Here is a 22,763-nt window from a genome sequence, read left to right as displayed (position 1 = left end):
TCAACTTGTTACAAGTACATATGTGTATTGTACACTGGACTATATTTTTTTACACTTTAATTGTATGGAAATCTTACATGTCATCTTGTATAATTGTATAAAAATCAATACAGAATATGGAAAAATTAAAACCTTTGTTATTTTATTTTACCTAAATTTTTATAAAATAAAATACTTGGATTTTTTTATTTATTAGGTCCCTAGAGATATTCCCTCCAAAGTCGTGGGGCCTTAGGTGTCCGCTTTCTCCCCTAAATATATCCCTGTGCTTATTTTTCCCCCACAAAAACAATTGCAAATAAAAGAAAGCTCTCAAGAAGAAAATAGTTCCCAGTAAATTATGTACAAAATTGTAATTATTAAGTTTTCGGAAGACATTGAGGTTTAATTTTGACTTTGAACAGTCCTATATGGATAATTATAATTAAATTATAGCGCAAAAAAAATAGAATATGGGGTGAATAATAATAAAAACTCATAAATGGAATTTAAATTAAAATATATTTCTTACAATAACACATCTTTAAAAATTACACATATGATGAGAAGAATATGTGCAATACATGACATGGCGAATTATGATACTTGCTACAAAGCATGATTTTTATTTTGTAGAAAAGATGTATTTCTTTCTACTCCACCCAATCATCACCAATGTTGCAGGGAGAAGTTTCCAGAAGGTCATTTGATTCACTGAAAGAAAAAATGCAATAAATCACTTCATATTCTGAAACCATTTATTTATTAGAAAAAAGGTGTTCACATCTACAGTAAGTAGACCCATAACTCAAACAAGTATTTTATTTAAGGAAAGCCAAAAAAATTGACAAATACAGACATTCTTTCACGGTGTTCATGTGTCGGGATTACTCAGTATGAAAAAAATGTTTTTTTTATATATGTGTCGAGAAGTGCCATAGCATATCAACACATCTTCTGTGTCTGTGTGATTAAGAGATTTATTAGGGATAATTTCTGTATACCCAAGTATTTGAAAAAAATTACCACTTATTACTATCTTTACCTATCAAGTGAAGGATCATTGCTGAACATTTCTGTGGGCACGGTTGGAGGAGCTTTCTCTGGAACCAGTTCCAAGCAACTCTGACGGGACTGTAAATGTCTCTCCACTTCTTCAGGAGTCATGTGCCCATCCGACGTGAGACTCAGTGCTTTGGAATTGGTCAATTGTTGCTAAAAAAATTAGGTTGATAAACATTAAAAACAATACTTTTACTCATCATAATATTACACAACAACATAAAATTACAATAAAGGTAGACCAAGCTTGTAAACGGCAAAAAAATGTATATAAATTATACAGCAGTTCGTTCCAAATGAGGAATAAAAACCAATTTATCCACAAAAAAGGGTAAAAACTATTTATAAATATGATAGACATAGGTTTTTATTGTGATACCTATCAGCGAAAGCTGAACTGGCAGCACACAACGGATTTCTGGTTACAACACTAATGTATGGCACCGAAGCATGGAGTTAACAGAAGAAGGATGAAAGTAGACGAAATGCGATGTCTCAAATGAATGTGAGCCAAAATAATGTATGATAGATGTTTGAACGGTGAAATAAGAAAATAATGCCAGGCTGAGATAGCACGTGAATTTGGGCATGTGAATTAATTGAGCGAAGAAAGAACAGAAAAACAAATTTATGGGGCAAATGTGGTTGGCAATAAAAGTAGAGGAAGACCTATGAAAACTTGGCATGACCAATTTGTAATTTGGCTTATAAATTTCAGAGTGATAAATAAGTAAAGGTACTTTTACCATTGGTGCGCTGTTCTGTATAACTTTCTTCGGAGGAGGTGGTCTTTTTCTCTTTATAACATTCTGACTTTTGACAGCTGCAGGCACATTGGTTCCACCACTGTTTCCCACTACTGCAGGCTCCACTCTCCTTCTACGATAAATAAAATAAAGTAACTCAAAGAAAACAAGTTTAAATTTATTAATGAGCTTTTTCTATGTTTTTAATTTATTGCCGTATTTAACTATTTTAGTGCTGAGATTTTTTTCTCACATATATCTTAAAATAGCAAAAGATTTTTTGCAAAAATGGTTTGTTTTAGTGAGCATTGTAATGGAGAAAATGGTTTTTACAAAAAAAAAAAATTCAATTTTTTACTTTTAAAAAAGTAGTAATTCGTAGAAGTAATTACTTTATGCCGGGAAAGTTATCAATGTAAGATAATTTGTAACTGCCGAAATATATAAAAAAAAATATAAATACACACTTCTTTGATTGTTCTATTCTGTTTGCTTCAGTATCATCTGAAGATTCAGTCTCATCACTTTCTGAAGAACTGTTGTCAGGTTTCTCGTACTGTAGAAGTCGATCCAACAGGAAACTTCTATCCCGACACGCTTTGAGTAGACGCTTTTGGGAAGAACGGAGAGCATCTTGGAAGCATTCATTTTCCTGTAGACGACAGAGATATTAGTACAATTTTAAAATTTATTATTCATTTATTGTTTTGATGCATTCCAATATCTTTACCAAATACCAAATGTGAAATTTAGTTTAAATTTGAGAGTTGTCTTCTTGGGATGTTGAACGGTGATATAGGAACGAGAAGGATATAAATCATGATAAATCTGCAATGAACAATACGACAATGACTAAAGCTTCCCTACAGCTCCTACTCCTTTCTCATCCTTCAACGTCCCAAGAGCACAACTCTCAAATTTAGGATAAGTTTCACATACAGTGTTTGATAATAATGTTGAATGCATCGAAATGTGTGTCAAAATATTTTTCAATCAAACCCTCATCCGCACTCAATGGTGCATTGCACTGCATCATATTAACGCAGTGTTATTTAGATCGTTGCTAACACATGAAGGAAAGGTGATCAGCCCTCCGCTTCAGGTACCAACCAGTCCAGGGTAATATTGAATAAAGATTAAAGTGAAAAAATCAATCGAACCTGGGACCTCCAGTACGGTAGTGAAGCGTGCTAACCATTACACTACAGAGGCAGACGTATTGTCAAAATATAGTTTAACAACAAGTGGATGTACCAAGTAAATGTCAAAATTTTAAATGGATAGTTATTAACACAATATGTCTGCCAAATCAATTACTGAATTTAATACACATACACTTTTCTGTGCCTATGTCATAAAAAAAGTTATGATCTAACAATCTTTCACATTTTACAGACACCATGATAATTCATAAGAAATCATCATTCCAAAAGGTGGTATTATAGAAGGTTAGTATAATGAAGAATATCAGTTAAATAAACCAAAGGACCAAAATATTGAATGCTCCTCACATAGAATGAAAGATCTGCTGCTACATATAAATATTCCAATTGAACAATGTATCATCAGTGACTCAATGAGTCAGGGAATCAATGAATCAGTAAGCCATTGGATGAGATTTGCTCAAAATTTGGATGCGGTCACTCAATCAATGTACATCTTTTTTTTGTAAAGGATCATTAAGATCTGGTAGTGCACAAACGACATACATCCGATATTAATATTTTAATATTATTATATATAACATACGTCCAATTTTAATTTATTATATCAGACACTGGATTATTCACCTTACGGATGAGTTGTCAATTTAAAGGTGTCTCAACTTCATATGAAACATCTATCGTTCTTTTTTATTTGAAAGAAGATGGTGAAGAAGAAAACACGGTGTTTGAAAATGATACGGAATGCATCGAAACACATGTCACAATTAATATTAACAAATAGTGGTATTAACTAAGTAAAACTTAAATTCAAAATGGATAGATTTTACCGCAAAGTGACTGCCGAATCAATTACTGAAATACCAGGTTGTAAGCCCTGGTATGCTCAGAGTTGCATGTCTATCATATAAAGAGGAACGATATATGTTTGAAATCAAGTTGAGACACCTATAAATTGACATGCATCCAGCTCTACGTCTTTACGAGTAGACAATATAGCTTAATGGTTTAACAGACAATCTACAGCGAGTTATTTTATTTACACACTTACGTAAATCAGGTATTTAAGTTTCTTCTTGAGGGTATTGTATTGGGCCCTGTAATTGATTGGTTCCGGTTCGCTTTGGCTACTGTCGCTGGAGTACTCTTCTACGGCGTGTGCGGCACCCCTCACGCCCCCGCCGCGATTGGCCGCCTCCCCTTCGGCCTGCATATTGGCCATAGAACGGCAATACCAACCGTCTAGCATATTGCCGCTAAACAAAAAAATTTATCAGTTTATTTATATATTTATATTTGAAGCAATAACTTTGTAACTAACTAACCATCACGTCGCTTCTCCGCAGGGGTAGGCAGAGAGAATAGAACGCCACACCACTCTGTCTTTGCAAACATTCTTCGCCTCTTCCACGATCATGCATTTCCTCATACATACCCGACGATTATTACGACTCCTAACCTGACCAATTTCAAGTATTTGGCATACCTGATCGTTCCAAATTTTTCTCGGTCTTCCACTGCTCCTTTTTTACATTCGCCTCATAAATATGTTTTACCGTTCTTTCCTCACTCATTCGTTCTACATGTCCAAACCATCTCAACAAACCTTTCTTAATTTTATCGATAATGCTTATCTCAGCTTTGCATTCCTTCCTTATTTCAATAACTTTGTGATTTTCCATTTTATAATTAAAATATAACTTTGTTTTAAAATCACTACACATATGCTTTTTCAAATAAAGCCCCTTAAGATCTACCCAAGCTCTTTTGGCTAACAGTTGAAATATTTTAAATTTTGTTAAGTTGATAGTGTTTTAGTATTAATCAGTCTTGAAAAGAAGCGGTCAGCTTCGAAACCGGCAATAAAATATTTATAGTGATTTTAAAACAAAGTTTTATTTTAATTATAGTATATTTATATTCCATCAAACACACAACAACAAATTTCATTTGACTTTTTGATTAAGAATTGTAAGTTATCATATTATATAGTTATACTTATGTACATGAAAGGTTTTTTTTCTGATTATTTTGAAGTAAAAACCTGTAATTAGATTATTATATTTAGCTATTTTTTGTAAATATTCTATTGGTCTTCCAATAAATAAATAAACAATAATGTACCCTCACTGAGATTTTTCATACCAAGGGCAAAATTTACAATACTTTTTTTATAAAACTTTGTAAAAGAAAATTGTTCATGACATGCAATCAAATATAACATGGTCGAATAATGCGATCTATTTCAGACTTCCCAACTCCATTGTCCATTTATAAAAAGTTCTTTTAAACTTGGTTTCATTTTTTAATGACTTTATGGATAATAGAATCAGGTTGTACAACTTTAAAGCATTTTAATTCAAATTCTTTTGACCAAAAGAGGTATGTGTTGAGTTTTGGTAGATGTGTTTTAGACCAGTACATTGGATTAATATGATATTTGATGATCAACTTTTCTTAAGTGGTAGCTCTTCCAACTCAGTTACGTTGGTACACATTTTTCTCAGCGTACAAAATAATATCTTTCACAGCATACAAAATAATAAAGTCACTCACAGCATACAAAACAATGTCTTGACAAGATATCTTAATTTGTTGCGTTGCCAAAAAAACGAAGCTAAAGATGTTTGTTTAAATGAAAAAGTAGAGTTAAGATGAGCTAGTGTATTATATAGATATGCAATAATGTTTTATTTCAAGGCAATCAGCACTCTAGGTAACCAATCAAAGTAATCAAATGAGATCTGAGTGAGATATTTCTGTATAAAGTTACAAATGTGCAAACATTGTAACTTCCTCAAGATCAGAAGTCATGCAGTTTTGTTACAACAAAAACACTATGTACCAGGGCACATCACATATTCTAAAACATGTACTAAATTACCACAGAATATAATAAAAGACGACATTTTCAAACTGAAATGAAAGACTGGACTTTAATGTGTTTTCAAACAGTATTTTCAGTCATAATTCATAACAAATCAATCGGAAATACAAAAAGAACTTTTGTATGAGTGGTGCACCAATTGTAATTTCTGGGTTGTTTACAACATATTCGCTAACGAAATGAAAATAATGAGAGAAAAATGGTTTGTAATATAAACAATACGTACGAGTTTTCAATAATAATGCTTTTGAAACAACTTTACAAGAAAATTTTACAAACTCGACAAACGATGCTGTCAAATTCGTGTTTTGAATAGAACAGTTGGTAGAACTGACAACTACCGACAAGAAAGCAGTAAGCGATTTTATCGATCTACTTTTCAATTTTCGAAATTGTCAATTGTCAACGCGAAAAGGTGCTCCAGTAAAGTTGATAGCTTTGAGTTATTCTTCAACTCTATATTTCAGTTGCATGGATGTTTTTATGTTAATTTTATACTTAGTGTATTTTAAGTTTATCGTGTTTATTATTCGCGTAATCTAAGTACATATGATTTAAGTTTCTCTCAACGATTGATAGATGGCGCCACAATTCACTTTTTTTCGTAAGGTTTACAGTCTACCAATAGGAGTTATTCAAATTAGGACCTTGACTGGAACGCATGTGCCTGTACAGCTGAGCGATTGTGCTGTGCGCGATCGCGGACCTTAATTTTACCTCGTGTTATTATGGCTCTAGGAAGTGAAGTGAATGATAATAAGCCGCAAAATGGGACTAATGAAATAAAAAATACTAAAGCGGGAAATAAAAGTCCGGAGAGTAGTGCCGGTGACCATTTGAAGAAGGGTGAGCGATATTCTTATTTACTAGATTTTCTATTTGAATGATCGGTTTCGTATCACCCGTTATGTAACATTTCCAAACTTTATTTTCTGTAGATAGAATGAATAATATTAAAGAATTATACATTTAAACGTTTACTCGTACGTTATTGATTTCGCCTTCCATTCCAGTAAAAGTATTAAGCATGTGACCATTAAAAAACATGTGACCGCTGTACTGATATAATACGGGCGCTCTTTCAGCGAGATTGCGTCATATGAAAATGTATGTATTTCCGAGTTTTCCGAGCCTTGTCCACAATTATTAAACCTCTCAAGACGTTAATGTTATACTTACAAACAAAATAAATTCATCGCTTTGCCTTAATCCTACATTTCCGCATTTCCTCGTCCTAATGACGTTAATGGTATTTCACTTGAAACTTTATTTTAAAAATAATATTGCAATTTTCTATTGTAAGTAAGTGAGTATATTGAATGAAAAACACGAGCAATTGTTTATCTCTGCTCAAGAAATAAGTTTAAAAGGTGTTGAACTATGTGACCGATTAAACGGGACACTAAAGATAGTTCAATGCAACTTTTTATTATTCCACACATAAATTATGTTGCATGTATTGTTAATTTGTAATACATATTTCATATCATAAAATTCTTTGTAATAAAATATATTCACTTTCTTTTACACATTTTTGATTAGGTTTCTTTAGTAAAACAATGTCTTTGGACTTGGAAGGAAAAATATATTGATTATTGAAACAAATTTTGCTTTATACTTTTTGTACTTCGAGGGTGTGTTCGTATTCGGAAAACTCGTGAATAAAAATTGTAATCACATTTATAAATATTGGTAAGAATCCATCTTTACGTTTCAATCTTGATGAATAAATGATTAAGAAATTATCAAAAACGTTTAAGTGAAAAAATTTTAGGTTTTGAGTTTGGACCTTATTGTCGAGTTTTTGTCGACCGCACATTTGGACAAAATTTAAAACGTATTATTGTTGGTTTATGTTAGATATCCTGTAAATACCAATCCAGTTATCAAATTTGGGATAACGTTGCCTTGTTTTTCCTTATTCATTATTATAATTTAGGTACTACTTTCTTCCAAGTAGAAAATTAACGAGATAAAGTCATATGATAATTAAAATTAAATACCATATAATTAATTTTTTACACTTTTATTTTATTTGATCAGCGAACAGGTTTCGTCGTTACCGACATCATCATTGTTATGATTATGCCACTTTATTATTATAATGCATACTTATATTCGTTTCATCACAAAATTATTTAGAATTATTGTTCTCAACTCTTACGTTGTTTTGGATACAATATAAAATTTTGTCTAACCTACCCGAGCCTGATGATGTCGGTATGAACGAAACCTGGTCGCTGCTCAAATAAAATTTAAATGGAGAATCTACTTGTTTTATAAAAATGTTAATTTAAAAAATATATAATTTAAAAATATATATAAGAATGATCGTTAAAGAAAATTAAAGTTACCGATTATTATTTTAATTGATTCCACCAAGGGACTCTCACAAAATCACTCGTAAATGAGCGGAGGCTTTAAAAAAGGGACACCATTTTGTTTCCAATCTTTTTGGACTCATTATTAAATATAATATTTTTCAGTTGCCCACTTCTCGATGGAGTTGACGTTATTTTTCACTTGGGTACATTTTGTTGGTTAGCCCTAAATTCATAAAAATCACCCCAAATCACTTTTAGACCTATAAATTTATACCTTGTAACTCATTACTAAGGTCTGGAGATTTTCTGTGTTAATAAAATATTGTTTTGTCTGAAAATTTCAAAGCTGATGAAATCTATGGAAATAGATTTTTCATCGATTAGCACATAAATCATTCAGTACCTACCTATTTGTTCTGCAGTATAATATTTTACCCGTGCACTAGTGCCCTTTTTATCCCCTGCTGCGCTTTATTTTGTATATTTTTGTACGACATTCCTTTTTTCTTGTTAAATTTTAAGCTGTTCAACACAAAAGTATATAGTCACACTTTACCAAGTACCTACCAATTTATAATAACTATGTAATATTATTATTTAACATATAATCGCGGTAAAATAAATTCCCAAATTCGTGCAATTCTCAACCTATACTTTTTTATACAAATAAGTGTGGTATCCATATTATTTTTATCCTGGTTCAAAAGAATAATGATTTTATTACCTTATCCTTTCTTTGATATAAATATATGTATCTACTTACACACATACATACATACATATGTATATGTACTTACCCAATGAAAAAAGTGGACGAAGACAAGTCCAACTTTCCAATACATATGACATAAATTGGAATGCAGTTTTCATGCATTAAATAATAATTAGTGCCTTGTTATGGAAACATAAATTTGAATGTCTGCCGTTATATTATCTATGTATTTTATATTACACTCGTTATAGCTACCCTCCCCCAAGTGATAGTATTCCTGGGAATCGGCTACATACGGAAGTTAACTCTTTAACTACGTGGAGTAGATAAACTTAAATTTATATCTGGACTTTTTGATTTTGGCAGTATGAAATTGCTTGTCGATCAATATTGTCAGGATACAGAAAAGACAATTAATAAGTTTGTCAATTCTATTAAATATGTAGAAGTACAGTAAACCCCCCTATAACGCTGAGATAGGTACGACGTTATAGGGAAGTTAATGTTTTTGAATTGTATTTCGATTTTAAATTACTCATTACAGTCATTTCCGCTAGGGGTCAATATTAATGTAAAAATACAATTTAAAACATTGACCCCTTATAAAACTCATAAGATAAAGGGTTACCTATGTCAACGTTGTAGGTTTTTTTTTCTGTACTTTAAAGTTGTATTTATTACAAAACTAGCTCCCGCATGTAATCGATGCCCTGGAGAGGTTTCTTGTTTCCTTTAAATGTTCATTGGTTATGTTAAATGGTGCTTATCACAAATCGATCTCCTAGAATTTTCCGTTATTTTTATACACATTTACACACCTGCATATGTAGGTATATACCACTTGCATAGGTGAACAGGAAATATTATACTTTTTCAAATGTGAATACTTAGACGAGCTAAAGTTATGTATCTACACAAAACACAATCATGTGACATACAATTAATATACAGTAAACGTTGTAGGGGTACAACGTTGACATAGGTACCCCTTTATCGTGAGAATAGAGCGCCACACCACTGTCTTTGCAAAAATTCTTCGCCTCTTCCACATATTACATATCGCTCACTCCTTTCAAGAACGTCATAAATCAAAAAACTTCATTTTTCAGGAGAACGTTTTTAAAGTTTTAAAATATAATACAATGTATTAAAAATAAATATCAAGCCACTTATTGAACTTTTTTCTGTGAAACAGATCTTTTTAGGTAAAACCTGGAGGTTTTTTCTCCATTTGAAAAATATTTAGTAAATTTAAAAAAATAATTAAACAATACCTTTTCTTCAAAATGCAAAAACAACACATTCTGCCCTGTAGCGGGTAAATATTAAGTTAAAAATGTGCTGCTTTTGCTGGGATATAGTACATTTTCTGAGCATTCTGAAAACATGCACAACTGAAATTTTACGATTTTTGATTTATGACGTTCTTGAAAGGAGTGAGCGATATGAGATATTGTCTAATATCTAATATCCGATCGATTCACTAATAATAGGCAGGGTATGGTCCCAGTTTTGTCCTTAGGCGCGTCCACGAGGAATGGGAACTCACTGGCGTCTTGGCACGTGCAGATGTTTATCGATGCCAACGCGAAGGGCTTCTGTACATCCAGTGTGTACATATATCCACCTCACTCTGAATCGGATCCACGGCGATGGCGATGACATAAATAACACCCGGTCTCCTTAACTACAATACACTACAGTCTTTTTGTGTCGAGAAACAGAATCTATTTCAATTTGTTTCTTGGGTTCTTCGTTTGTGCCTACAACTCCGGGTTTTTTTTACCTTTCTATTTTATTATATGATATATACATCGTATATATATATATATATATATATATATATATATATATATATATATATATATATATATATATATATATATATATATATATATATATATATATATATATATATATATATATATATAATCGTCGTAATATATATATAATATGTATAATCATCCGCACCCGATGGTGCATAGGGCACTGCTTCATATAAACGCAGTGTTATCTCGATCGATTACACATGAAGGAAAGGTGATGATCAGCCCTCCACTTCAGGTACCAGTCCAGTGTAATATTGAATAAATATTAGAGTGAAAAAATCACTTATATTTATTAAACTCCCCTGGGAATCGAACCCGGGACCTCCAAAACGGTAGCCGAGCATGCTGACCATTACACTACTGAGGCGGAGGCGGAGGCATCATATAAACGCAGTGTTATCTTGATCGTTTTAACACACGAAGGAAAGGTGATCAGCCATCCGCTTCAGGTACCAGTCCAGGATAATATGGTATAAATATTAGACTGAAAAAATTACTTTGATTTATTTGACCATTCCCCTGGGAATCTAACCCGGGACCTCCGGTATGGTAGTCGAGCGTGCTCACCATTACAAAATAGAAGCGGACGTTTTATTATTGTATATTTAAAACAGTAGAAGGCTGTAAATTAATGGATTCTTAATGATCTCGGTGACTAGGTGTTCATTGGGAACTGTATCCCCCCTGCTGTGGCCCTAATTCTCTTATTTATTGAGTTTCGGATACTTCTAGATAGATAGACCATGTATGGCTCTTTTCCGAAACATCAATTTAAATTTATTATTTTGTCACAGACTGTTTGAAGTAAAATTATGAATAAAATATGGGTTCAATTTCTTAGATTTTCACAGCTGTTTAGATGGTGATAGCCTTTTTCTGGGTTATCGAGCCTGTGTGAACACGGCATAACTATCACCGTAAACGCTATCCCTGCAATATAGAATTCCTACATAGTTCAAATATGTAATCTAAATTTCAATCAATCATAATCACAGATTGTTAAAATATATTCTCCACTACTCTGCTAGGGGTTGAATCATGGACTTTACCCTCAACCTATACTAAAGAAACCATATGATTTTGAGATAAGATGAATATTGAGAGTACCGTGGACATATTGAATAACAAATGAGACCATTTTGTAAATAATAATAATAATGGGCTAGAATTGATAAATGTATCAACACGCGGAAGCTCAACTATTTCGGGCACGTACCTACTGCACAATAAGAAACGCGATACTTTCCATTTCACTAATACTAAAAAACATCCCAGGGGGTTCGCCTACCCACAAGAAGATGAACTTCTTTGCTGAAAAATCTGAGAGTCGACTTATCCTCGATGCAAGGTTATTTTCGGCGGGAATAATTCAGAGAACAAGAAGAATTTCAATTATTTATGAGAATATCTAGTATTTAAAAAAAGGACCTTATATTTACCAAATTGGAAGCTACTGTATCGATTAAAAATATAAATGTATCAAAATCAAAATCAGAAAGGAATGTAAGGCTGAACGAGAAATAATTGAAAATATTAGGAAGAGTTCTTTGCGGTGGTATGGACATGTGGAGCGAATGGATAACGAGAGAATGACTAAGAAAATATATGTGGCGAATGTGAGAGGGAAAACAGAACGTGGACGACCGAAAAAGACTTGGCACGATCAGATCAATCAAAACCTAAAATCTGGCGGTGTCAAAAGTCTGCGTAATCGGAGGGCATGTATGACTAGATGTATGGATGTGAAGGAGGCGAGGAGTGTATGTCAGGACAGAAGAGTGTGGCGTTCCATCCTCTCTGCCTACCCCTGCGGGGAAACGGCGTGATGGTAGTACAGTATCTACTCAATGAATTAGGGCCACGCAGAATTTCGCGCAATTTCTCAATTCAAACAGGAATAACTCAGAGAAAACCTTGAATAAAACAACATTGAATTTTATTTACACATGAACACTTTATTACGCTTAAATTATGCATATATTTTCATATAAATATAGTTAGTATTTAGTATTTCCACCTTTGGCAGAAATAACTGCCTCAATTCTTTTCGGCATACTTAAAATGCACTGTTTTATCATGTTTTTTATTTCTTCGTCTTCTGACCAAATTTTTTTAATATTTTTTTTTTGACAGTCTACTGTCGGATTTGGAAATGAGTATACCTTATTTTTTAACATGCTCCATACGTTTTCTATAGGATTAAGGTCCGGAGAATTTCCAGGCCAGGGGAGCAAAGGCAGATTTTTGTTAGACAAAAATTTTATTATTGATTTAGCCCGGTGGCAAGGTGCCCCATCCTGCATGAAGGTGTATGGACCTTCTGTTGGGTCGAGTGTATGGTAGAAGGGCAATAAAATTCGTTCGAGGACCTGCTTATAGGAATTTTGGTTCATTATTCCTTCCACGAAAAACAACGGCCCAGGTAAATTGTTAATAATACATGACCATATCATTGTTGCAGGGGGGTGTTTGATAACTTTTACCACACAGGCCTCATCGTAACGTTCCATTGGTGTTCTCCTGACGAATCGACGGCTCTCTGTCACGGCTTCTAACCGGTACTCATCACTAAAGATGACCTGAAAAATAATGAAAATTTAAGTTTAATTCAAATATATAAGTTTATTTACTAAAATGATATGTTGAAAATTCAATTTAAATAAATACCTTTTTCCAATCATCTACCGAGTTATTTCGATGTAGCCTGGCCCATTTTAATCGATCCGCTTTCATTCGTGGTGTCAATTTTGGTACTTTTACAGGGCGCCTGCATTTCAGATTTACTTCGTAAAGACGTCGCCTCAGTGTTGATACCGATATATTTATACCCTCTTCTTCCAATTTTATTTTTAATGTTTTTGCTGATGCACTACGGTTTTCTAAGGCACTTTGAACGATTTTTCGATCAGTCCTCGGTGTTGTTTTTCTAATCCTACGACAGTTCTTTCGCCGATTGCTGGTGGCGGGTGACTGATTTTTTATTGATTTTGAAATTTAGTCCACTGTTTGACGAGAAACGTTTTCTTTTTTTGAAATTTCTCTAATAGATAGTATTCTTAATTTCAGTAGCACTATAACACTAGACTTTTTTTCCTCGGAAATATCTTTACTTTTTCCCATTTTGTCCTTTTCAAAAAAAACACTTGTGTTTACAAAAAAAAATTATACTTTATGAACTAAAATTAAAAATTAAGTTTTTTTCACAAGACACGATAACTATATAACTTCTCTGAACAAAACAACAACCAGAACTCAAGAAACTTCACTAATAAATAAGATAGGACTATTTTTTGAACTTTCAACTATCTGTCTACCTGTGCTAATTAGGGACCTTTCTCAGAAAAAGTGTTTGAAATTTTATAAAGGCTTAAATAATCCAGGTATATTTTACATATTATTGAAGGTAATATACATGATATTAGATGTCAATAGAAAACTTAAAGTATTTATGTAAAATAAATATAATAATCCAAAAGATTTCAGAGTATTCAAAAAAATAATGGGTGGCCCTAATTCATTGAGTAGATACTGTAGTAGTAAAATCACTGCACGTAAATACTAGTTCTCCTTGTAGCGATGTTATATCACGATCCGTCCAATAAAGCGACCTCACGGACTTGATTCCCAAGTCGGCCGACCTTGTAATGTCACCGCCTCAAACCACGTGGTGACGATTTTGATCGTTTATAAGGTGTAACGACGTGATTTAGGGCTCATTAATTTATGGCCACCTTACATGGGCTCCCTGCCGTAGCTAGTTTTACCAGTTTCGATAGTGCAGGTACTTTTACCAGCTGGGCCTCGACTCCCGTTGTACGTAGCGCAGCGGTTTCGAACTTTGAACCATCAGCTGTTATCGCTACAGTAATACATAATACCTACAGTATCTACTCAATGAATTAGGGCCACCCATTATTTTTTTGAATACTCTGAAATCTTTTGGATTATTATATTTATTTTACATAAATACTTTAAGTTTTCTATTGACATCTAATATCATGTATATTACCTTCAATAATATGTAAAATATGCCTGGATTATTTAAGCCTTTACAAAATTTCAAACCCTTTTTCTGAGAAAGGTCCCTAATTAGCACAGGTAGACAGATAGTTGAAAGTTCAAAAAATAGTCCTATCTCATTTATTAGTGAAGTTTCTTGAGTTCTGGTTGTTGTTTTGTTCAGAGAGGTTATATAGTTATCGTGTCTTGTGAAAAAAACTTAATTTTTAATTTTAGTTCATAAAGTATAAAAATTTTTTGTAAGCACAAGTGTTTTTTTTGAAAAGGGCAAAATGGGAAAAAGTAAAGACATTTCTGAGGAAAAAAAGTCTAGTGTTATAGTGCTACTGAAATTAGGAATACTATCTAATAGAGAAATTTCAAAAAAAGAAAACGTTTCTCGTCAAACAGTGGACAGAATTTCAAAATCAATAAAAAATCAGTCACCCGCCACCAGCAATCGGCGAAAGAACTGTCGTAGGATTAGAAAAACAACACCGAGGACTGATCGAAAAATCATTCAAAGTGCCTTAGAAAACCGTAGTGCATCAGCAAAAACGTTAAAAATAAAATTGGAAGAAGAGGGTATAAATATATCGGTATCAACACTGAGGCGACGTCTTTACGAAATAAATCTGAAATGCAGGCGCCCTGTAAAAGTACCAAAATTGACACCACGAATGAAAGCGGATCGATTAAAATGGGCCAGGCTACATCGAAATTACTCGGTAGATGATTGGAAAAAGGTATTTATTTAAATTGAATTTTCAACATATCATTTTAGTAAATAAACTTATATATTTGAATTAAACTTAAATTTTCATTATTTTTCAGGTCATCTTTAGTGATGAGTGCCGGTTAGAAGCCGTGACAGAGAGCCGTCGATTCGTCAGGAGAACACCAATGGAACGTTACAATGAGGCCTGTGTGGTAAAAGTTATCAAACACCCCCCTGCAACAATGATATGGTCATGTATTATTAACAATTTACCTGGGCCGTTGTTTTTCGTGGAAGGAACAATGAACCAAAATTCCTATAAGCAGGTCCTCGAACGAATTTTATTGCCCTTCTACCATACACTCGACCCAACAGAAGGTCCATACACCTTCATGCAGGATGGGGCACCTTGCCACCGGGCTAAATCAATAATAAAATTTTTGTCTAACAAAAATCTGCCTTTGCTCCCCTGGCCTGGAAATTCTCCGGACCTTAATCCTATAGAAAACGTATGGAGCATGTTAAAAAATAAGGTATACTCATTTCCAAATCCGACAGTAGACTGTCTAAAAAAAATATTCAAAAAATTTGGTCAGAAGACGAAGAAATAAAAAAATGATAAAACAGTGCATTTTAAGTATGCCAAAAAGAATTGAGGCAGTTATTTCTGCCAAAGGTGGAAATACTAAATACTATCTATATTTATATGAAAATATATGCATAATTTAAGCGTAATAAAGTGTTCATGTGTAAATAAAATTCAATGTTGTTTTATTCAAGGTTTTCTCTGAGTTTTTCCTGTTTGAATTGAGAAAATGCGCGAAATTCTGCGTGGCCCTAATTCATTGAGTAGATACTGTACATCGTTATTACGCGCGACTTGACGAGTTAACAGCACGTTCGCGGGTGTTGTGCGTACGTTTTTGCTTCTCGCATCTCGACATTCTATCTTATCTTCGTTGAAATGATAAACGAAATTAACGCAAGTAAAACGGGGTGGAAAGATTTCAATCGCTCTACAGGTGATGCTATCACGGAGTGATAAGCATTTTTTCAGATACTAAGTGTTTCTAATTTATAATGCAAATCGAAGCGATTTTTAAGGCCCAGTATTCGTTTAGTCGCAACTTAATTTTCTCTAAATCTTAATGTCTGCCTCCGTCGTGTAATGGTCAGCACGCTCGTCTACCGTTCTGGAGGTCCCGGGTTCGATTTCCATGGTAAGGGGAAGGGTCAAATAAATATAAGTGAATTATCCACTCATTTATTCAATATTATCCTGGACTGATACCTGAAGCGGAGGGCTGATCACCTTTCCTTCATGTGTTAACGGTCGAGATAACACTGCGTTTATATGACGCAGTTCCCTATGCACCATTAGGGTGCGGATAAGGGTTTGAAGAAGAACAAGAGGAGTTATGAAAAAAATCTTGTAAAATTTGTATTCTAAAAAAAAACAAAAAATATATCCAATATACATTCTTTAAACAACAGCACAGACGTGTGACCTATCCGGCTGTCTCCGGTGGAATGAATTCTGCGCTTGCGAATATCCCCTTAATTAAACGTATTAAAGATACAGTGACGTAGTACCACTACTAAATTTTAATACGCATCACTTTATCTCGCTGTGGAACGTTCCTCGAATTTAAAGCTTTTTTCTTTTTTCTATTCTTGCATTCTTGGTTATGTACAACATACTACATATATGTAGCCGGTTGCTATTAAGAAACATGAATACGTACACACAATCAGGTCTTGATGTATGCATTATTTATAACTATTATATTCTTGATGGTTTTACGCTATTTTTGCAATATTTTAAGCTAAACCCGAATACATAATTATTGGCATAAAAAATGAGCAATGTACGTAGGTACTTAGGTCTACAAAACGTATTCAAGTTCTGAACAAAGTATTTCTATCATCTCTTTTGTGTATCATAAGTATTTTAATTACATGTCGTATTTATACATATTTAACATATTATATAACATATTTGGCTAGCGTCTAGAATTTATTCGAGTAATTTTTGTTATTGCTGGAAAGAATTACAATAAACTTAATTTTATTTCACAATTACCATTATTACTTTTTATCCACTTTTTTTTCTTCGTTTATAATCAATTAATTTTTACAAAATTTACAAAATTAATTTCCAAAATTTCATGTCATTGACATCATGCTCCTAAACAAATATGCATCTTTAATTCAAACTAACTAACTTATCATCACGCCGCTTACCCAAAGGGGTAGGCAGAGAGAATAGAACGCCACACCAATGTTTATTTTTAAACGTGATTTTCAATCCTCCGTCTCCTCATACATACCCGCCGATTATTCCGACTCCTGACTTTGAATATTTGATCATACCAATTTTTTCTCGGTCATACTCTGCTTCTATTAACTACTACGTTCGCCTCGTAAATTAGTTTTACAATTCTTTCTTCACTCATTCGATTCACATGCCCAAACCATCTCAACACACATTTCATAATTTCATCGACAATGCTTGTTTCTGCCTTGTTAAGTCGCATTCATTCCACCGGAGACCACCGTAGAGGTCACATGTCTGTACACGCCCAATTTTTTTTAACAAATGTGTCTTTTTTTTTAATGTATACATAAATATATATATTTTTAAAGTCATTGCATTTCAATAATTCTTTTCTTTTCAAAATCACGTAATTATTTCGAATAAAAATTTATTTTTTCAATGCAAAAACGATGTTTTAAAAAACAAATACGTACAATGTTACCTGCATTAAGAGGAAATTAAGTTGCGACCTAACGAATGCTGGGTCGTAAGAAACACATTTTTACATGTCACAAATTCATGTAAAAGCACGCGCATGTTCAAACGCAACTTTGTGTCAAAATTTCAAAGAAGCATTTACGTTTTTATTTATATAGATATCTCTGAAAAAATATTGTTGACCGTTGTATTAAATATTTTGGAATAGTTAAACCCGCAGTCACCAACTGGTTGATAACTAGAAGAGAACGTGTACCGAGCCTGAAATCACATTGATTTACGACACTACTGTACGCCGTTTCCAATGTGGAAATCACAATTACGTCAATATAACGTAGGAGATACGGTTCATAATATTTATAATAACCAGCGACATGCAACCGAAATTGATGCTACATTCAGTGAAAATGCAATACACAGCACTTACTAGCTGCACCGTGCAGTATATGCGCCATGAAACTATAATAACATTATGTAATGGGACATCTGACGTCACTTGTCACACCTCCGACTGTGTCGTCACAGTTCATAGTTCTCTATTATCCTGTACGTTTGTGATTGTATTGGCGCGTGAGGAATATGGATCAAGTCTCGTCTGGGTAGTATGCGTTAATTTAACCTTTTACTTAAATCAATAGTGCGGTATCGATGTTTCAGTTTTAGCTCACGTTTTCAGAAAGTTAATGCTTTCAATATTCAAAACATTATGTTTTGAATATTGAAAGCATTAACTTTATGGATCATATTGATATATTATTTCGAGAAATAAAAATACTTTGTGTTCTGATCCACTCACATTTTTATTAACCAACTAGTTTCGGCAACAACCTGTTGCTCTCTTCAGGGTTACATTTATTATTATATTAGTAATAAATGTAACCCTGAAGAGGGCAACAGGTTGTTGCCAAAACTAGTTGGTTAATAAAAATATGAGTGGATCAGAACACAAAGTATTTTTATTTCTCGAAATAATATGTAAAACATTATGTTTAAAACACTATCACAAAACAAACAAAATAATTCTTCTTTTTCTAGATCCCAAGGATCTGTTTGTCTTGGGATGTTGACTCCCAGCAGTCTTTCCACCTTTTTGGAGGTCTGCCTGGGGGTCTGCGTCCTTCAGGGATTCCTTGATGGGCGATACGCGGAAGTCTGTCATCTGACATTCTGTTTATATGATCATTCCAGTATCGCCTTCGTTGTCGTCCCCACCTCACGATATCCTCCGTCTATCGTCTACAAAATAATTATTGATTTTGATACTAATAGGCTATGCCTAAAGAGCCAAAATGCAGATAAATTATATGTGCACGTATATTTAAGAAATAAATAAATAAATCGTTCCTATCCGTTTTGACTTTTTATACAGTTTGTATTCTCACCTGTTGATATGAGAACATCTACAGTTCTCGAAACTAGTCGTGTAAATACTCAATGTAGTCATTGTACACAAGTATTTTATTTTTATGTTTAAATCATCTCGTTATACCACAAATTTAATGCCAAATCAATCAACTTTGCATACTTGAAAAAGTTTTATTTACTATCAGACTAGTGGAATTTCATTAATTGATTTGGCAGTCAAATGAAATTAATTGATTGGCGAAATAATAGTAATAATTTGTATTACTTATATTTTCGTAAAAAAAACTACCGCAAAGGTGATTAAAAGATAAAAAAAATGGTAAAATCTACCCATTTTCAGTTAAAATTTCTTTTAGTAAATAATGTGACAAGTGTTTCAATGATTTACTGTTTGAAAATGACGCGGAAAGCATCGTAACACGTGTCACAAAGGATTTTAAGAATTAGTGGTTTTTATCATGTTAGACCCAAGTTTATTATTCAGTAATTTACACAAGTTTGCTCGCAATTTCTAGAATGCAATTTAATCACCCTGATTTTAAGACACCTTTTACTCGAGCGCCATCGATATTCGTCTATTAGTTTCTGACGTACATTGATTGAGAAATGATTATTTTTTGATTGGGTGAATGTATGTAATGTCATTCTCCGTGTAGCAGTGCAATCTGAATACAATACATATTGTAATATTTTGTAAATGAGAACAACTGTTTTTTTACCATTTGAGTTATATTTATTTGACGACTAGTTTCAGAAGCTGCAGATGCTTCCATCTTTGGGTTTAAATATAAACTGAAGCATACATAATTATCTGTACTGTAAGTGAGGAGAGGGGGTGATAAAAAACAGGTGTTCTCATTTACAATTTCATCATGTCATACCTCTAAGGGAATGCTAAAATAATAAATAAAATATTGTTATCTTGTCCGCCTCCGTAGTGTAATGGTCAGCATGCTCGCCTACCGTTCTGGAGGTCCCGGGTTCGATTCCCAGGGGGGTTTAATAAATATATAAGTGATTTTTTCACTATAATATTTATTCAATATTACACTGGACTGGTACCTGAAGTGGAGGGCTGATCACCTTTCCTTCATGTGTAATCGATCGAGATAACACTGCGTTTATATGAAGCAGTGCCCTATGCACCATTGGGGTCCGGTAAGGGTTTTATTATTAATCTTTTGATGTAATGATTCAAAAAGGTTGCGTTCTTTATTATTTTACTGTTATTTGTTGGTAGGGCATTATTTTATTATTATTATAAGGTAGATAGGATGGGCAGTTAGTCTTGGCTTGTGTGCCTATATCTTTTATGCAAATTTCTTTCTTTAAAAATAGCTTTCAAGCAGTTTTTAAACTCGCTGAGGATAGTTGAGTCGACGACCAAGTTTAAAAAGTTTTTCTAGTCTAAAACTACTCTGTAAAGGAAGTCTTTCTTTGAGTTAAGGCGGATTGGGGTGGATTGAGCTTACAGTGATGACCCCGCAAATTTATTTCATACATCTGTTGTAGAGGGTGCTCATGGTGACAATTTATTATATTCAGCGAAACTTGAGAAATGATTGATCCCATTTGTATCAACAGCTTGTTTAAATTATTGCATCATATTTATGTATGTATATGTTACATTGTCCTCCTGTGTGGAGTAATGGTTAGCGTGTTAAGCTACCGTGCTTCGGGTACAGAGTTCGGTTCCCAGGTGGGGAGGGGTGAAAATAAATATTTGTGATTTTACACTCTGATATTTATTTAATATTACCCTGGAAAGATCCCTGAAGCGCAGGGGTGATTACCTTGCCTTTATGTAAGTAACGATCAAGATAACACTGTGTTAATACGATGCAGTACCCTATGCACCATTGGGTGCGGATAAGGGTAATAAGAAGAAGAAGATATGTTACATTACAGAATAAAGAAAAAATATTAATAAATTGCTTTATGAATATTATTATAATTACCTCAAACTCAGATTTAGCCGAATAAATAATATTTGATGTTGTGTTCTGAAAAGATTTATAGCCATAATCACGTAAAATTTCAACTTTAAATACGTTACAATTGGGATACATAAATATATTACACATCAAGTCCTGGCAATTTTATATATGTGTGAATCGATATGAAGTAAGAATAGGGTCTCTCCCTAAGCACACGTGAAAGTATGATGTGTTTTTTTTCCTAGAATCGTATTTATTATTCTTTGCGGGTGGATGTTGCTTTGCAGAATTCCGTATTTTCACTGTAATTAGTATTTAGTTATTAAGTTATTATGTCCGCCTCCGTAGTGTAATAGTCAGCACGCTCGGCTACCGTTCTGGAGGTGCCGGGCTCGATTCCCAAGGGGGGTCAAATAAAATTAAGTGATTTTTTCACTCTAATATTTATTCATTATCACCGTGGACTGGTACCTGAAGCGGAGGGCTGATCACCTTTCCTTCTTCTATTAACGATCGAGATAACACTGCGTTTATACAATTCAGTGCCCTATGCACCATTGGGGTGCGGAGAAGGGTTGATTTTGTTTTTTTTTATTAATGACTTAAGGATATGCATGAATGTAAAAGAGGCGAAGAATGTTTGCAAAGACAGAGTGGTGTGGCGTTCGATTCTCTCTTCCTACCCCTGCGGGGAAGCGACGTGATGGTTAGTTAGTTAGATAGTTAGGTAGTTAGGACTAGGAGTTATAAGTTCGGCTCCCACTCTGCCACAAATTTATTCCTATTTTTAAACACAAACCGTATGCGGTGTTTTCTTTATTTTTTGGCTTAAGGGCCAACAAGAAAGTATTGAATTGAATTTTTATATTATTATAATGTCGCAAAAACACAAATATTTCACATTATTTTGAGTGTATCTAAATTTTCGTTCACAAATCCTGTATTTTGCTCCCCTGAGGAGTTATTTGTATCAAGATTTTAACATAAATAAAGAATAATAGATGTCTGCATAAGCCGGCCAACCAGCCTATGACAGATCGTAACCCCGTGTAAATGCCCAGACGTCCATTTTCTTCTTCATTTTTGTTGAAATATCAATAAAAAATCTTTGATATAAATATTTCCTTTAAAAAATGGCTTACGATCGAGTAAGACTAGTTTTCATTTTCCTTTATAAATCTCTAAGGGTGATTTATGTCCTATATTCTGAAATCCAAAACTTTTGCCGTTTAAATCGCCCCCGAAAATATCCCTTACGCTTATGTTCAATATTTTATGAGCACATAA

General features: G+C 33.5%; 2 protein-coding genes across 5 annotated transcripts in view; one reads left to right on the top strand and one right to left on the bottom strand.

Annotated features, from left to right (window-relative positions):
* Positions 1–482: 482 nt before the first annotated feature.
* LOC148300909 (uncharacterized) lies at positions 483–6,156 on the bottom strand. Its single transcript, XM_088274130.1, has 6 exons — positions 6,064–6,156; positions 4,002–4,206; positions 2,255–2,439; positions 1,788–1,920; positions 1,025–1,194; positions 483–693 (listed from the first exon to the last, which is right to left on the bottom strand). The coding sequence occupies exons 2-6, from the start codon at positions 4,197–4,199 to the stop codon at positions 633–635; spliced, it is 747 nt and encodes a 248-aa protein (XP_088130256.1). The 5' UTR covers positions 4,200–4,206; positions 6,064–6,156; the 3' UTR covers positions 483–632.
* Positions 6,157–6,470: 314 nt separating this feature from the next.
* The window catches only part of clu (clustered mitochondria protein homolog), a 79,671-nt gene continuing 63,378 nt past the window's right edge, over positions 6,471–22,763 (top strand). For all 4 annotated transcript variants that reach the window (XM_088274126.1, XM_088274125.1, XM_088274124.1 and 1 more), the window contains exon 1: positions 6,471–6,683. In XM_088274126.1, the coding sequence (XP_088130252.1) occupies positions 6,566–6,683 (118 nt within the window). In that variant the 5' untranslated portion in view covers positions 6,471–6,565. The remainder of the gene's footprint in view (positions 6,684–22,763) is intronic.

This window comes from Brachycentrus maculatus, unplaced genomic scaffold, assembly GCF_059751285.1.
Source record: "Brachycentrus maculatus isolate JH-2025_06_01 unplaced genomic scaffold, ASM5975128v1 h1tg000635l, whole genome shotgun sequence".
NCBI lineage: Eukaryota > Metazoa > Arthropoda > Insecta > Trichoptera > Brachycentridae > Brachycentrus > Brachycentrus maculatus.
The sequence above is the reverse complement of the archived record's forward strand: the minus strand, read 5'-3'. Positions and strand labels throughout refer to the sequence as shown.